The sequence below is a fragment of the Hibiscus syriacus genome, unplaced genomic scaffold (genome assembly GCF_006381635.1).
Source record: "Hibiscus syriacus cultivar Baekdansim isolate YM2019G1 unplaced genomic scaffold, ASM638163v2 tig00111137_pilon, whole genome shotgun sequence".
Classification (NCBI taxonomy): domain Eukaryota; kingdom Viridiplantae; phylum Streptophyta; class Magnoliopsida; order Malvales; family Malvaceae; genus Hibiscus; species Hibiscus syriacus.
In genome coordinates this window covers 63217-82431 of record NW_024062994.1, presented here as the reverse complement: position 1 = coordinate 82431, position 19215 = coordinate 63217, and the positions used below count along the sequence as shown (strand labels likewise).

General features: G+C 34.7%; 1 protein-coding gene and 1 pseudogene across 1 annotated transcript; both read left to right on the top strand.

The window, feature by feature from the left end:
- The first annotated feature begins 14362 nt into the window (after positions 1-14362).
- On the top strand, positions 14363-15675 carry LOC120154628 (40S ribosomal protein S30). The gene is made up of 3 exons (XM_039166311.1): positions 14363-14446; positions 14539-14676; positions 15424-15675. The coding sequence occupies exons 1-3, from the start codon at positions 14443-14445 to the stop codon at positions 15468-15470; spliced, it is 189 nt and encodes a 62-aa protein (XP_039022242.1). The 5' UTR covers positions 14363-14442; the 3' UTR covers positions 15471-15675.
- A 1131-nt stretch (positions 15676-16806) lies between these two features.
- Positions 16807-19079, top strand: LOC120154627 (annotated as a pseudogene).
- The last annotated feature ends 136 nt before the right edge of the window (positions 19080-19215 follow it).

Below are 19215 nucleotides of genomic sequence, written 5' to 3'. Positions count from 1 at the left end.
CATTTTAATTACTGATATATATTAGTTTTTTTGTACCATAAGTTTATTTATTTTTTTAAATTTATTGTTATAATTTTAATTATTTTATTTGATTATTATCTAATTGCAAATTTATATCTATTATTATACTTTAGTTATTATATTTCATTTTATTTTTATTTAATCTTAGTCATATATATATATATATATATATATTTGTTTAAATAATAATGTTTATTTATTTTTAATATCGAAGAAAATGACAGTCTTAATATAACTGGATGTTCTATTCTGGTATTTTAAATAATTAAATATTATAAAAAATTATAATTTAGTTTTATTTAAATTATTAAATTATTATATTTTTAGTTATTTATTTATATTGAAGAAAAGAGCTGTCTTAAAGTACCTAGAAGCCCTTTTCTGATATTTCTAAATATATAAATATCTTATTTATGTATATTAATATATATTATTAAAATTATTTGAAATAACAGAATTATGAATTAAATATATCTTTGAATTTTTAAATTTCCAATAATAGAGACAATTTATAATTAAAAAGTACCAATTTTGGGCGTTGTAGGGGTGTTAATCCTTCCCTAAACGTAATCGACCACGAATCCCTTTCTATTAATAAAAAGAACGAATTTTTGGTTATAAACGCAGATCAGTTCATCTTTTAACTGATGTTTTCTTAAAAACGCTTTTAAAAGATAATTTTTAGGTATTCGACCTACCTGACCCAAAAGGCCGATGGCGACTCCAAATTATTTTTAAAACCATTTATTCACATCACTTTTCCCGCCAAGTATTTAAAATTTCGTGCCCGGACGAAAACCGGTTACGACAGCTTGGCGACTCCGGTGGGGACTGTCAAACTTTAAAATCAATTATAAATTGTCTCTATTAATTAGAAATTAAAAATTTATTTATTTAATTTTTAATTCTTTTCTTTCAAATTTTTATTATTTATTATTTTTATATTAATATTGTTTTTTTTTATTCAGGTATTAATTATTTTATTTATCTGTTAGAGGTTTGAACATTTCTCCTCACACACAACACTTGCATTGTATAACATAAAGCTCTATAATTGAGTTTGTCCCTTTTAAGTGGGAGTGAAAGCGACGTCTTCGTGAGAATTTATTCTCCGTGTCAGACCTAGCAAGTAACTTTTGGGGTTCATATGCTCTATGTCTTCGTGAGAATTTATTCTCCGTGTCAGGTATAGAGAAATGTGTCCCCTCGAATTGAACTCGATCCGTTTAAGTCTGTAATGGACTAGGATTGAGGGTTGACAGCCCAAGGGGGCATCAACAAGGACAGTTCGAGTACTTTTACTCCTAGAACTGAAAACCTGCATATAGTAAACCCTAGAAATTCTCCCAATCTGAGACCATGCCGAAATTTTGTCAGTAGGTATACACAAAGGAGAAATAAGCTCTAGCTTTTAATTTATTTTATTTCCTTTTCTTTTTCCGAAATAAATGCATGCGAACTAGAAATCATGCGGTTAGGTTAAATTTTCCAAATAAAGCATGGAACTAGAAAGCATGAGGTTAAGATTTATAACTTGATAAATAGATTTTTTTCCATTAGTTGGTACTAACTATTCTATTTTTTTTTCATGCATGTTACATTGCTCTAATCTGTTCATATTGATTTCTTTTGTTTGCATTGCATGATCATGGCATAATCAAAAGGTGTTGACTTGAAAGATTGTTCATCATATTGGAAAGAAATCGTAAATGGACAAAAAGTTCTATGATCAAACAAAATATGATGCGGCCAAGAAAAGACGTCCTGAGGGAACTCTGAAGATAAGAAGAGCTATGCACCCAAAGATCGTATGCCCATTGAAGAGAAAAAGGAGATACGAGAAATAAGAGAGCAGATGTCCAAGATGATGGATAGAATATCTGTTTTGGCCAAAAGAGAAGAGATTCATGCACAGAAAGAGAGAAAGCTTAATGAAAATAATTCTGTAATTTCATATATGCAAGGGCCTTTTGATCCTAACCAATTTGAGAAGTTGCAGACAATCATCATTTGTATTCATAAATCGTATGGAGATATTAAAGAAATTTTGACCACTGTAAAAGCTCCCAGAGATGAGAAGAAATCATGTAATCAGAAATCATCAAAGTTTGGTCTGCTCCCGACGTCTAAAACTCAGGTTCAATCCAAAACAAAAGGTGGTTATCATTTTGATGCTATCCCCATATCATATAAAGAGTTGTATGAGAAGCTACTTGAAGCACGAGAAGTTGATCCATATTATATAAAACCGTTCCAACCTCCGTATCCAAATTGGTATGACATCAACGTTCATTGTGAATATCATGCCGGAGCTCAAGGACATACCATCGAGAATTGTCTTGCCTTCAAACGTCGAGTCCAAAGTCTTTTGGATCATGGAACCTTACAATTTATGGTAAATGATCGACCTAGTTTGGTAACCGAGAGTCTTGTTAGATTAATACCAAAAGTCTTCAAAGGTAAGAATATTAGAAGGGGCGCCCAGAAAGAAGAAGATTTGCTGAGGTTTGAAGCTCAAATACATCATTTAAAGATTGAAAACGATAAATTGAGCACCAAAATGGAAACCATACATGAAGATTTCCAGAAGGTCAGTCAAGCCTTTCAAAATCTAGTATAGGGAACACCCCAGAAGAGTGGATAACAGGGGTCACCAAACTAAAGAAGAATTGTAACATACATGAAGGACGAGCCAAGAAGTCTTATCATAATTCACGAGTTGCAGAAGAAAGATGCAATACGTCTGTTAGTGAATTGAAAAGATATCAAGTCGAAAATCAAAGGTTAAATAGTGCAATGACCAACATGGAAGCATCATATCAGATTCATCAGCATGAGATCGATACTGAATTAAAAGCCACTATGGCCAAGAACAAGACATTGAAGAAATGTTTAGATGATTATGGAGATCTTGTACGAGAACTTTTTGAACACAAAGATTCTCTCACAAGAAAAAATGAACAACATTGTTTACAACTTCGAGAATTGACACAAAGGATAAAGGAAAAAGATAATGTCATGAATGAAGCTGCTGCTCAAGCAAACAATATGGTTCATAAACTGGTGGACTTAGCTGGCTTCACAAGAGAATTAAAGCAGATGGATAACTCCACACCTGAGTATGAGTAGAAGTTAGTTTGGCTTTTAAGTGAAATAGAGAAATTAGGAGTAAAAGTTGTCCCTTACATGTAAAAGTTTTGTTTGATGTACCGAAACTTTTGTGTTCAATGAAATCTGTTCTAAGATGATCACTCTTGAGAAACATCTTTTCATACATGCATTTTCATTTTACATCTTTGCATTTTTCATTTTCATTCATACTTTTATGTTTGCCTTTGAATTGCATATTTTGCATTCTTATTTTTCCATTTATGCATTTTTCACATTTTTATTTAAGTACTGTTATGTACTTTAATTATAAAAACATATAAATAATTCATGAAAGGTTTCTGTAACACTAAAAACCAAGATCATTCATTTATTTTACTGTACCATCATCATGAAAACAATGGAGCAATCTTATGAGGGACTACAAGATAAGTGGCCAGAAAATTGATAGGGTTACCTCGGGATACAAGGAAAGAAACGTCAGATTCAGTACCAGATGGATCAGATCAAATTATTCAGGGAATGGAATCTGATAAAGAAGAGATAACTGCTAAAGAAAAACCATGCTATCAGAATGAAGAGTCAAGAAGGATATACTCTGGGGCATCCCACTTGAACCCAAAGAATAGCCTAGTTCATTATTCACAATATGAGGAAAGATTCAAGAGGATGGATGAAGCAATCAGAAATATAAAATGTGTTTATACTTTCCACAAAGAACTAGAAGCAAGAGAACTCAGCTTGGTTCCAGACTTGATTATTCCCCATGAATTCAAAATGCCAAATTTTGAAAAAATATGATGGCACCAGTTGTCCCTTAATTCATTTGAGAATGTTTTGTAGAAAAATGGAAGGATATTTGAGTTCTGATGATCTATTAATTCACTCTTTCCATGACAGTCTTATTGGCCCAACAGTAGTCTGGTACAATCAGTTGACCCAAGAACAGATCAAGAGATGGGTATATCTAGCTGATGCATTTTTGGGACAATATCGGTATGTTAAAGGCTTAGCTCCAACACGTATGGATCTTCGAAGAGTAAAGAAGAAAACCAAGAAAGATTTCAAAATATGCCTTAAGATGGAGAAGAGTGGCAGCACAAGTTCAACCTCTCATGTTAGAAGAAGAGATATCACGTATGTTTCGTGATTCCCTTCCAGCGCCTTTCTTCGAGTTAATGCAGGCAAATCCGACAAAGGAATTCGAGAATCTTGTGACAAGTGGAGATTTAATTGAAAATATAACAATGAAGAAAACTCAAAAGTCACATCCAAGAGCCCAACGGATAAAAAAGCGAAAGCTGATCATATGAATGAATATCGCATCCAGAGTCCTCGCAATTGCAAAAGAAAAAGAGCAAGTAACTGTTCGAATCGACCAAAGAAAATCATGCGATCAAGAAAAACTTTGGAAGTGTTCCAAACTTCCATTTCAGACTTGTATCCTCATTTGGTTAAAGGTCAATACATCACACCAAGACCAACTAAAGTGACATCAAACCCTTCTGCTCATAGCTATGATCAAGATAATGTTTGTAATTTCCACTTGGGGGTAAAGGGGCATTCTACAGGCAATTGCAGGCCACTGTTAAAAGAAATTGAGATGCTTGTTGACAAAGGGTTTTTGACACAAGAAATGATCAAGAAATGGCGGGCAAATGAAGAAAAGAACCCTGATCCTATTACATACCCAACATTATAGGAATAATGAGGCATGATGCATAAACAAGTGGAAGTGTTATCTACCACTGTAGTACTTTCTATTTTCAGCATCTTGTTTGAACTTGTTTTTGTTCCTTTCTACACCTTTTGTGCAATAAATAAATTTGTGTTGCTTATTAAGGTTATGAGCATTGAATCAATTTTGTAATCTTGCAGTTCTTTGAATATCAACTGGATTAAAAAGTTCTTCATGATTAGAGTTATAATCTTTGACAGAATATCAGGATTGAAAACCAGAAAAACAAGGACCATTGACCTTACCTCAGAAGAAATACACCCAAATACTATCATATTACAAATATGAGATAGCCTACTCCTATTGAAAGGAATTACAAAAAGGCTTGGTATTTATATATAGGAGCGTACAACAAGGGGCATCATTGGTGTATTACATTATAAAACCGACTAGAGTATTTTTCTATTGATGGCGTTCAATGATGAACGTAATCTTCACAAATAGGTAAATCTAGTTTAAGTCAGTTGCTTGAGAATTGAACTCTAACAAAGAGATTTTCTGAATTCCACCAAAACACTTAGACTATAACATGTTCTTCTTAACAAACTTAAGAAATTGGATTTGGATAGCCATGTTATATTATTATATACAATAAAGTTTGAGTTGTCCCACTAGAGCAAATGGTTAATCGCCCCGGCTTTATGGATAATATTCAGCCAACCCATTATATTATTAATAAAGCTGTCCCTATAGAGCAATTGGTTAATAGCCCCGGCTTTATGGATAAGTTTCAATTAACCTGATAAAGGTGATTATATTATTATATACAATAAAGCTGAATTCAGCTAGCCAAAGTGGCAAATGTGTTAACAAATGGACTAAGGGAGTTACGAAACACCTGTTATAGTCAACTTCACACAAGCACTCAGAAATTTCATTTTTAGACCGATATTTTTGCACTACTTTGATTAGATGAGTCTAAATGAAAGATTCCAGAGAATTGAAATAGAAGGATTCTAGAAGGTCTAGTGATTGGCAATCCTAGTTGCGTCATTTTGTACGCATCCGGTTAAAATAACAAGTCCTCAAAGTGAGACATGTGACAAAGTTCACAAAGAGCGAGAGATGAGTGACATCTTAAATAGATGTAACCATAGAAAATAGGAAGGCCATCCTGAAATCAAACCAAATCTCGATACTTGTCAAAGAATTATAATTCTCAAACATTACAGAGTTGTTGATTCTTTTGATATTCTTTGAATTCATGCTTATGATTTGATTATATTATGAACCTGAAAGGGGTAATACTTTACAAAATTCTTTCATTCTTCAATAAAGAAAGGAGAAAAAAACATTTTCAAATAGGACAGTCTCAAACGAGGAAGGTCCTTAAAGCATTTTTTGCTTATTCTACCTCTGTTGTAGAAAAAGAATGAACGAGGCCAGAATGATGAAACACTTTACATTTTTGAAGGCAAGTGGTCCAAGAAGCCAGAAAGTATGGATAATTAAACTTGTGACACTCTCCTATGACATTATTAGCAGCTCATAAAGAAAGATTATCGTTTATCTCATGCTGAGGGCGATAAGCATCACCAGACAGATTATTTTCCCCGACCATCAATTCATGTTCTCTAGAAGATTACATCATAGAGCCATGAACAAGTCACTACCTGCACTCTGGTTATACCGTGATGCTAACTCAAGTCTTGATACAGCATTGTTGCCTTTTCCATGCTGATCAATTTCCTTGAAAAGATTATATCCATTATGTCCTTCAGAAGATTGCTGAATTCAAATTTGAGAACATATGGCACAGAATAAGACATTGGAACAAATTCTACATTTGTATGCCGTACAAAATTCCAAAAGTTGAGATAACCAGTTTTACCATCAATTAAATCGTTCCATGATTCGAAAAGAGTAGGATATTTTGGAGCAGCAGAAGAGACAGTCACTGTAGCAGTCATTGCAAGAAAATGCACCAACAAAAATCTTCTAATTCATCCTGATAATGTTTATTTCTTCCAGTAAGGTTGTTACGCTGGATGCCACCGACAACAAGGTCGAATTCGACAAATCTACTCATCAATTGCTCCAACCGATCATCATTCAGTTCTTGAACATCTGTTTTCAAAGATATGCCAAGACAGTAGAAGACGGCCTTTACATCACTGATCCCAGAAAAAAAAAAGAGACAGGACATGGATATCACCAGAAAACGTGTCTCTAACAGCTCCTCGTGTATGATTTTTAGGGAAATCTAGAAGCATTTCCACCTCATCAGGTTCAAGTGGAGTAACTTTATTCCTTCTAACCCATACCAGATTCCATCAAGAATATACTTCTAGACACTCGAAGGTGGCTTATCGTCATAAGCTTCAAAAACCTTACAGCTCCTTTCTGTCAATTTAGCACTTCTTGTACATGTTTGTAAACAGTTCAACTTTTTTCTTGGATCCCAGGAAGGCACCATTTCTTTGTCAATGGAAAAATATCATGTATAGTGCGTGGAGAAAACATGATAAGAGTAAATCTGTTCTCAATTGGCAGATTATGAATATAGCCCTTTTCAGTGTAGCAGTATAAAATGCTTCGAATCTACAAAATTCTGGCTCTACATTGAATAAGTATTGTGATATTCCAGTCCAAACATTAACTTGAGCAAGTGCCACGTTCTCATAGTAGAAATAAGGAGACCCAATAGCATCTTCTGGAAGTGTTCTTTGAGTTATCTGATCTGGTTTGGTATGAACCCTAGAACCAATCATTGGAATTGAAAGGTGAACTGCATGATCGTCTTCATTAAGAAGCTTCTTTTCAAGATTCCTCTACTTCTTCCTTTTCAAAAATCATAGCCCAAGTTTCGCCTTTACTTGTAATTGGGGTAATTGCATAATGAATTCCTATCTTCTACTGAAAGAAGTACGTCAACAGCCTTAACCATTTGATCAGCACATATAAAATCTGTCAACTCTGCAATTGATGAATACGGACCACATCTCTCCATGGCTACTGAAGCCTCAGCCTCTAAGTACCCCATTTTCGTCAAGTATAACAATTTACTCTCCTCATCAGAATCAGAATTCAGAATTTCCTCGGTATCAGAAAGAACTATCAATACTTGTGAAATCATCCTGAAAGATTGCTTCATAATCAGATGAGTTGTTATCAGAATCAATATGTTGCATGGGTGTAGATTTTTCAAGAGCCTGTACCACTGTATATGTAGTCTTGCTATTGCATCAGATTACTGTTTGCATAAATTAATGTTCCCACAGAAAAGTATATTCCAGAAATAGCCTTCATTGAGAGATGATAAGCCACTGTGTCAGCCTGGAATGAATTACCAAGCAATTTATACTACTCTGTCTGACTAGACTCCTCCAGATATAGAAAATGGTCACCTCATTCAGAAAACACATATCTCAGACGTTTCTGTCAGAATGATTGAGTACTTCTTAAGTTTGTAACAACATGAAGAGATTTCCTCCAGTTACTTGACAATACTACTGTTTAGTGACACCAGAATGAGAATATTCAAGATAAACATATTTGGGGCACAAATAAAGCCACAAGTACCTACAATAGTTCATTGTCAAGATTGGACCTAATGAGGATCATGACATTTCAGTCAAACAGACATTAAGAGTGAATCAGAAGCAGAATATTAAGGCATCTTGAAAGCCCATTTCAAACAGAAATAGAATATTGGGGCATTTTGAAGGCTCACGTCAGTATAAATATTTGGGCATTTTTGAAGGCTCATCTCAACAAGAAGTAATGTTGAGCACACTTTTAACATCTTTATCAGCAAAATGCTGGGGCATGCTGAAAACCCTTTTCAATCAGAATCAGAAATGTTGAAATATTCTGAATATTTATCAACAAAATGCTGGGGCATACTGAAAGCCCATTTCAATCAGAATCAGAACTGTTGATGCATTTTGAACACTTGTATTAGCCAATGTTGGGGCATGCTGAAGGCCCACAACATCCTGTGTCAAGATCATTGACTTGAACAAATATTTCCAATGAGACAGAAATGTGTGAAGAATGAAAATGGTGAAACAATGATAGTCGATCTGACTGCACATAATTGCTTCGTTCACCAGGCAGTTGCATTAGGGTCCTGTTGTTGAACAAATATTTATTCAGTAAGTATGGTTTCAAATACCCAATCTTCTTAAACCATGTGTCACATGACAGTGTGTTCTTTGTTAAGCTACATTATGGTTGCATGAATAAAGAAGATGATCCCTTTTTAGACCATTCGATCCAAGGATCAATTCCTCGAGACCTCGAACTCTGAATTTGACCTTTTTTGTGTCGGTGATAATTGAAAATATTTCTTTGAGATTCATGTCAGTTAGTTTCAACCATACTGTTGAGGTTATGAAGCTATTTTTCACAACGGTTTTTGCTTACTTGATAACATTGGAAAGGGAGACTCGACTCACTTACATTCTTTTATTCGCGTTGTTATTGGAATCATCATTGATAGCCAAGATGAACTGAGTTTTCATCTATTTTGGTTTTATCATGTGTGTTTCATCCCCAGCTGCAAGAATTCCACGGATATCTTTCTGTACATTGATCCTATAGCTGAAGTGTTTCTACTTTCTACAATGCTCATTATGAAAGAAAGAATGATCAGTATCACATTTGCCTTTTCCAGAGATGATATCAAAATTTGTTGGTATCTCCTATTCAAAATACACCAGCACATTTTGTGAATTTGACCAACTTTTTGGTCATACCAACATTACACTTGAATCCCCACTGAGTTTCGTTCTCAAATGGTCTTGTGACCTCATTCAAAAGCTTTGAACATTAGACAAAGAGCTTCAATGATTGAGAAATCTTGGCAGAAGCCACAAGAAAGGATGAATGTGTTGTCAAATGTCTTACGAACGTCTGAGCAGAAACCACAAGAAAGGATGAATGTGTGGTCAAATGTTTTACGAACATCTGAGCAGAAGCCACAGGAGAGGATGAATGAGCTTTCAAATGTTTTACGAACCTGCTATTCTGATGTTGAACAAATGTTGTAATCATATGGTTTCCATTTATTGATCCAAGATGAAGTCTGTCTTCTTCAACTTCAAGATTAAAAGTGAGATATGATGAGGATTTCTTTCCACAGAAGGAGAGCTGAAATTTTAACAACAAGAAACTAATGGCACCAACTAATGTTGAACGACAGGATGTTGTTAAACATCTCGACATGATATGGTCCAAGTTGCCGTATTCGAGATTGGATTAGATGTGGAGACATGAAAGGAATTAGGATAAATCTTCCTTGTGATGTGTTTCAAAAGTTAAATTGGAACAAACTCTACTCTCCTAATTAATCCCTGCTGAGTCAGGCATATCTACATCTACACTCTTCAAAGATTATAGATTCTCTTCTTAAAGATGATATATTCTCTTTTCAAAGATGAAAGCTTTATGGGATTTATACACAAGTCCAAGCAAATAAAGTTGGTTTTATCCAAGACAAAATGGGGCATCAGGGTCATACTTCTGACTACGGCAAGAGTTCTATAAATGAAACATTTCTTCTGAGACTTAAATGAAGTTAAGAAGACGCAAAGATATAAGTTGATCAGATGATTCTACAGAAATGCAAGCTTGATAGCATAAGTTTCTACACTGATATCCAGAGGTGGCCCTGGAAGTAAATGATGAAGTGAAGGAATACCTAGTTCACCACTTTGAAGTCAAATGAAGATTGCATCAACATTCATGCATTCATAAGAATATCATTTACACAATAGAAAATACATTACATTGATACATCTGAGTGCATTCAAACATGAAGTTTTACAGATCTTCAGAAGAACAAGAAGATTCATGATAAAAAATACCTTACACGAAGAATGTATTCAAAACCATAAATACAGGAATTATGCAAACATTTGAAGAAGATGGATGCAATCCACAAAAATGAGCATTATCTAGAGATTGGGGCATTTTACCCAATCAACATGTTATTTTGAAAAATAATGAGAAAACAATTTCCATAGTTTCTCATTCAATCTTTTCTAAAAATGAAATTGTTGAAAAGTAAGAAAACGATTTCCTTAGTTTTTTTTTACTTAGTAAACTATTTCCCACATCTGTAAATCCTTCAGTGCATGATGTTTCCAAAAAGCCTTCGGGAGCTTTTTGATGTTTTCAAAGCCTTAGGGTCATCTGTAAGTCCTTCAGCGCATGATGTTTCCAAAAAGCCTTCGGGATCTTTTTGATGTTTTCAAAGCCTTAGGGTCATCTGTAAGTCCTTCAGTGCATGATGTTTCCAAAAAGCCTTCGGGATCTTTTTGATGTTTTCAAAGCCTTAGGGTCATCTGTAAGTCCTTCAGTGCATGATGTTTCCAAAAAGCCTTCGGGAGCTTTTTGATGTTTTCAAAGCCTTAGGTCATCTGTAAGTCTTCAGTGCATGATGTTTCCAAAAAGCCTTCGGGATCTTTTTGATGTTTTCAAAGCCTTAGGGTCATCTGTAAGTCATTCAGTGCATGATGTTTCCAAAAAGCCTTCGGGATCTTTTTGATGTTTTCAAAGCCTTAGGGTCATCTGTACGTCCTTCAGTGCATGATGTTTCCAAAAAGCCTTCGGGAGCTTTTTGATGTTTTCAAAGCCTTAGGGTCATCTGTAAGTCCTTCAGCGCATGATGTTTCCAAAAAGCCTTCGGGATCTTTTTGATGTTTTCAAAGCCTTAGGGTCATCTGTAAGTCCTTCAGTGCATGATGTTTCCAAAAAGCCTTCGGGAGCTTTTTGATGTTTTCAAAGCCTTAGGGTCATCTGTAAGTCCTTCAGTGCATGATGTTTCCAAAAAGCCTTCGGGATTTTTTTTGATGTTTTCAAAGCCTTAGGGTCATCTGTAAGTCCTGCAGTGCATGATGTTTCCAAAAAGCCTTCGGGAGCTTTTTGATGTTTTCAAAACCTTAGGGTCATCTGTAAGTCCTGCAGTGCATGATGTTTCCAAAAAAACCTTCGGGAGCTTTTTGATGTTTTCAAAACCTTAGGATCATCTGTAAGCCCTTTAGTGCATGATGTTTTCAACATTTCCATATTACTTAAAATAAGCCGAATGAAAAATTATTGTCTTTTTCGTCTTTGCTCTATTCTTGTTAACACAAGAATGATCAAAGAGGGGCAGCTGAAGACATTAATTTTTCACTTTCATTAAAATTAAAATTATTAATTTTATTATTATTATTAATATATATTATTATTATTATTATATAAATAAATTACAAAACTGGAAGCCCGTTTACAAGCCCAAATCCCAGGCCCAACCAGAATCGACCCATACCCAAATAGAAACCCTAAACTGATTTAGGGTTTTAGCTAGGTTTTCAAACCCTAGCTCCCAACCGCTGCTTCCAGTGATCCCCAGCTGCCTCCAAGATTCCAGAACAACCACGTGGCTGCCGCCGTTACTTCCAGACGTTCTAGCTGTCGCCGCCCTCGCCAGAAGTCTCCAGAAGGCCAGCTGCTCCCCACATGTCACGGCTATGGGGTGAGTCACCACATAGCTCGGTGACTCACCGAACTTCCCCCTCTAGATCGGTCCTAGCATGGCTCGGTGGTGGCTATAAAAGCCACCGGATCCTGCAAAACAAAAGGGGGAGAGAGGACAGAAAGCAGAAAAGAAAAAAAAAGAGACAGAGAAAGAGATACGAACAACCAGAGCAAGAACTATAGACACGAGAGCAAATCAACACCCAACAGCAACCAAATAAAGAAGGAGAAGAGGAAAGGAGACTTACCAAGGGAACTGCCGTCATCAGAGCCTCCCTACATCTTTGAAACCGAAAGGTCGAAGGTAAAGAACCTTAGATCTACATATTTTGGTAATGATCTAGGTTAAAATACCCTCGGATTTGGCTTTAGGGAAAGCATGGCTTCGATTTAAGGTATATATGTAATTTTCCGGCCACCATTAACGGTGGCCGGTGATGGAGACCGACACCGGAGTACGGTGTCCGGCGACTGCCGGAATTCCCTCTGGTTAGAGGAAGTTAGAGAGAGGCGAGAGAGTTTTATAAACTCTCTCAGTTAGAGAGAGACGAAGAAGAGAGTAAATGAGGGATGCTGGCCCTATGGGCCAGCCATTTTGTCTTATATACTCCTCCCAAACGACGCCGTTTTGGGTAGGGGTATATCTGTAATTTCGCGCACGGTCAAACCACTCGCGTAGTCATCCTAGCTTTGTAAATTTCTATTTTGGTCACTAAAATCAATTCCTATACTTTTTAATTCGATCTTCTAATTTTATTTTATTTATAATTTAGTCATTATCAGTAAATGTATATATTTATGGTAAATAACAGATTTAGTCTCTCAGATTTTAATAATTTATATTTTAATCATTGGTTAATAATTAAAATTAAATTACACTAATATTATATAAATTTCATAATATTTTGAATTAGAGCCTTTAATTTTGGTATTTTACATTTTAATTACTGATATATATTAGTTTTTTTGTACCATAAGTTTATTTATTTTTTTTAAATTTATTGTTATAATTTTAATTATTTTATTTGATTATTATCTAATTGCAAATTTATATCTATTATTATACTTTAGTTATTATATTTCATTTTATTTTTATTTAATCTTAGTCATATATATATATATATATATATATATATATATATATATATTTGTTTAAATAATAATGTTTATTTATTTTTAATATCGAAGAAAATGACAGTCTTAATATAACTGGATGTTCTATTCTGGTATTTTAAATAATTAAATATTATAAAAAAATTATAATTTAGTTTTATTTAAATTATTAAATTATTATATTTTTAGTTATTTATTTATATCGAAGAAAAGAGCTGTTTTAAAGTACCTAGAAGCCCTTTTCTGATATTTCTAAATATATAAATATCTTATTTATGTATATTAATATATTTTCTTAAAATTATTTGAAATAACAGAATTATGAATTAAATATATCTTTGAATTTTTAAATTTCCAATAATAGAGACAATTTATAATTAAAAAGTACCAATTTTGGGCGTTGTAGGGGTGTTAATCCTTCCCTAAACGTAACCGACCACGAATCCTTTCTATTAATAAAAAGAACGAATTTTTGGTTATAAACGCAGATCAGTTCATCTTTTAACTGATGTTTTCTTAAAAACACTTTTAAAAGATAATTTTTAGGTATTCGACCTACCTGACCCAAAAGGCCGATGGCGACTCCAAATTATTTTTAAAACCATTTATTCACATCACTTTTCCCGCCAAGTATTTAAAATTTCGTGCCCGGACGAAAACCGGTTACGACACATATCAATTGTTTAAATAAATTCATTTAATTTGATCGACTAATTTAATCTTAATCAAAAATGATTATCTTTAAAAATATTTACGGACGTAAATCATAAATAAACATGGAAATACTATAAACGATTGTAGACTATAAAAAGCCCAACGCAATCTGTGTAACGAGCTGTATGCTACACTTTAGAGGCCCAAATGGGTTTTTAAGACGATTCATTTTGTTCTCTAATAAATACCTGGAAAAAAAAAAACCCCTAACCCTGAGCGGAAGTCGCCATTATCACTCACCACCTGTAATCAGACTACAGAGCAGCAGCTACAATCACAAAATGGGTAAACCCTAGGCTTATGATATCATTTTCTTTCCAATTATTTTTATTTTATTTTGTTTTGTTTTTTGATCGATGATGGTGATTGGTTTACAGGTAAGGTCCACGGATCGTTGGCACGTGCAGGGAAAGTCAGAGGGCAAACTCCAAAAGTAGCCAAGCAAGACAAGAAGAAGAAGCCTAGAGGCCGAGCCTATAAGCGGATGCAGTACAACCGCCGTTTCGTCACCGCCGGTTAGTTTATCTCCTTTTGTTGTTTATAAATTTATTGTTTCTGATCTTTACAATGTTCAAATTGTGCTGTTAATTGAATTTGATCGGTTTTGTTCAGTCCAGTTCGATTAGTTCTTAATCCTTTTGATTGTTCCTCTAATAGTAACGACTCATTTCAATGATGAAATCGCTGGTTTATTGGACCAACTATTAGAGTTATTAGTGATTTAGTTCTTGTTTGCTCGTCTGACTCGTTTCCTTTTGTCTTTTAACGTTGATTATATGTCATATGTTCAACCTACCTTCATGAATGAATTTATTCTCAAACAAGTTGAATATGGTGCCTTGACACTGAATTTTTGCTATTAATTATCAGTCATTGTTACTAAGATTGCTCTATCCAATTCAGTAATATTAGCGATCTCATCAATATATAATTTATCATAGAATTAGTACATTAAAAAAAAACAACAATTAACAAACCAGTGAATTTACTTCTTTGGAATTATTATATGTTTGTATAAACACAATAATCATATAAATAAGTTCCTAAACAACATTTTACGATTCTAATAGCTCGAATTTCATTCATGTTATATGAACCAGAGAAGACTAGCGATCATCGGGTTCATATACATCTATTGTCCTTCATCTTTAATTCTTTTGAGAATTGCTTGTTTGAAGAAGGCTTATGCTTGTGTTTCCTCCTGCAATTTTGATCATGTCGAGCCTGTGACTGACCGTTTTGCTTGTTTGCTGTTTTGGCAGTTGTCGGTTTCGGCAAGAAGCGAGGACCCAACTCTTCCGAGAAGTGAGGCTGGACCTTTTAGAATCCTGCATTGTAGGATTTTTGGAAGTATGTTGAGAACATTTCTGGCTTCATTAGCATTACATTGTTCTTAGTTTGTAGCCTCTTTTTGGTTCAAGAAAACGATGATACTGGTATCTGTTGATTGAACATTGTATTGCTTGTATCCGAATCATTCCCATCACTAAAAAGTTGAAATTTACTCTTCTATCAATCATTCAACATTGTGGTCCGGGAGCTGGAATTAGAGTTGATTAAACATAAAATGGTATCTGTTGATATATATATATATATATATTTGATTATTTTGTCACTAAACTATGGAGTGATTTTATTCTCATCACCAAACAAAATTTGTCAATAATGTTTTTTATTAGAATAATAACAATTTTAGTCCTTCATATTTACTACACATTCAATTAGTTTAGTTCTAATTTTAGATAATTTAACAAAAATAATAGAAACTTTATTAATTTTAACTTGATTAGATAATTTGATAGAATTAATCTCTAAATATACAAAATTTATTATTTGAATCTCAAAGTCAAACCAAAATCATCTAAATACAAAACAACTCCTTCACCCCCTTTGCCACAAACCCGTTCTCCATCACCGGCTTCTAAGCCAAGTTCAATCCGTTGTTCTCGAGCACCTTTGCCGTTACCTTCATCAAAACCTGCACCAAATAATTACTTGAGCACCTTTGCCGTTACCTTCATCAAAACCTGCTCCAAATAGTTACTCGGTTACGATGCAGGTTTGGATGAAGGCAACTACAGAAATACTCGGGAATAATAAATTGGTGTCGACATATAAGCTGATGATGGGGGGATGGATTGTTGGTGGTGGTTGAGAAGAGGATGGAGGAGTTGTTTTGGACTTCAAACGATTTGGTTTAGTTTGATTTTGAGACTAAATTAATAAATTTTATAAATTTAGAACCTTTTTAATCATATAGAATTATGATTAAATTAATTGAATGTATTAATATGGATTATTATCATCCTAATGAAAATTATTTTTTTATAGGTTAAAATTAATTTAAATTAAACAGTAATGGCCTAATTAATACAATTGTTTATTTAGTGATAAGAATAGAATATATCCTATGGCTTAGTGACTAAATAGTTAGTTTACCCTCTTATTTTAAACCAGTTAATAGAACACGCAAACACTGGAGGTAGGCTGAAGTCAAGCCATCGAAGAAAAGTCCCATACAAGTCCGTCTCCTTCAATGACCAAAAAACAGTCGGAATTACGAATCCATCTCATGTTTATTCAGAGAGTTTCTTTCTCCTTTAAAATTAAAACTTTTACCAAAAAAGAACACAGCCCCGTCGTATCGTTAAAAACTTTGTTCCCTTCAGAGAGTTCCTTTCTCCTTTAAAATTAAACCTTGTACCAAAAAAGAACACATCCCCGTCGTATCGTTAACAACTTTGTTCCCTTCTTTTTTCATCTCTAATCTCTTCACCATCGTGTACGCACGTTGCGTTTATGTTCTCCTAAGTCCTAATCACGGCAGGAACTTACAGTCATTCATTCTACCGAATTTCTAGTCACACTTGCACACCTGTCAAAAAGAGTTTTGCTGTGTTTTTTATATCTCCTTTCTGTATACAACAGTGTTTCAAAGTTGTCTTTGTTATCTTCTGGTTCAGTTTTTGATCCAGTAGGGTGCTTCTTGGTTTGGTTTTAGGGGAGATACAAAACCCAGAAATTTGGTTATGGTGCAGCCAAGGTTGGTGGCCATGGAAGAAGGTAAAGAACCAGTTTCTGCAAACAAAACGAGCCTCTCCAGGGCTTTTCCCTTGAGGAACCTTGTGTTTTGTTCGTTGTTTTTGATCATGGGCGTCGGGTTATCGATCACCAGTACGTATTCAGTACGATTTTCCATGATCCCGCAGATTGCAGCAGCTAAAGCACCATCCCCTGTTCAGCCTCGGTTTGAAGATGCCGCTAATACCTTGGAAAATTTCATTAGGCCTCCTTCAAACTCGATGCATGATATGAATGACACGGAATTACTATGGAGAGCTTCGTTTGTTCCTCGGATCAAGGAGTATCCTTTCAAGAGAGTCCCCAAAATTGCCTTCATGTTCTTGACCAAGGGGCCATTGCTAATGGCTCCTCTTTGGGACAGATTCTTCAAGGGACATGAAGGGCTTTACTCCATATATATACATGCACTACCATCCTACACTGGTGGGTATCTACCATCATCAGTTTTCTACAGGAGACAAATCCCTAGTCAGGTATCAATTTCATAGTAGTATATTATTTCGACTCTTCATTTTTTTAAAGTATCCGTGTTTGAAATATACTCGGACATGGATATTGGATATGATCTTTAAAAGATTTTCTAAATACATGGAAATCTTTGAAAAAACTAAACAAATCCATATCCAACACTACTTGTGTCCTACTCTTTTACCCAAGTTCGAGTAATATCTGATTTTTTTTCTTGAATATTTTCGAATAAATATATGTGATAGAGGAACAGGGTTAGTTGTAAGTATGAACTAGCAGCATTCTGGGTGAATGCATCTTTTAGGGTCTAAAACACTTATCAGATACATATTTGAACATGAGTAAGGGAATATGACTCTCCAAAGGCCTTCCAAATACATACAAAACTTCGGAAAACATTTGGGTATAGTAGAGTTGAATGCATATCTGTATGTGATACTCGTATTCGGATTCAAGTAACATAGTGATCAACATATATAACTGGTTCGACTTGTCATTTAAAACATGATTGTATTTCAACAAACGAAATTCTATAGGGGAAAACTACAGATTGTTTGCTGCCTGAAGGCTTTTGTTTAAATGATTTGATTATTTATTCAAAATTATTTGCAGATTGTTGAGTGGGGAAAGATGAGTATGTGCGAGGCAGAGAGGAGACTCCTCGCCAATGCATTGCTCGACATCTCAAATGAATGGTTCATTCTCCTATCCGAGTCTTGCATTCCCCTGGTCAATTTTAGCATCATCTATCATACATATCAAGATCAAAGCACAGCTTTATGGGCTCGTTCGACGAACCCGGACCATATGGGAGAGGGCGCTACATTAAACGCATGCGACCAGAGGTCACACTTAGCCAATGGCGTAAAGGGTCTCAATGGTTTGAAGTCAACCGAAAGCTTGCGATTGATATAATTAAAGACATCACTTATTATCCCAAGTTCAAGAAATTCTGCCGTCACGGTTGTTATGTCGATGAGCACTATTTCCCGACAATGCTGACGATCCAATCGCCTCATCTCTTGGCGAACAGGACCCTTACTTGGACCGACTGGTCAAGGCGCGGTGCTCATCCAGCGACATTCGGGAAAGATGATATTACTGATGGCTTCTTTAAGAGAATATTTGAAGGTCAATCCTGCTTATATAATGATCAGCCATCAACTATTTGCTATCTTTTTGCAAGGAAGTTTGCTCCAAGTGCCTTGGATCCTTTATTAGGGTTGGCATCCAACGTTTTTGGCTATTGATAAAGTTTCATTACAAAGGTGAATTTTTGTAGTTATATATTTAAAGCTAACCATGTCTTTGTTAGTGAGGACTAATCCATTTCGCTATACGTCTTAAAATCGGTCGCATGAACCAAACCGAACCCTGAATATAAAATTATTGATTTATACGTCTATACTACATGATTGAATGAAATATTGTAATTGTATGCGACATGTACATAATTCCACATTATTCCCAATTTCCTGAAGCTCATGGTAAATCAACACATT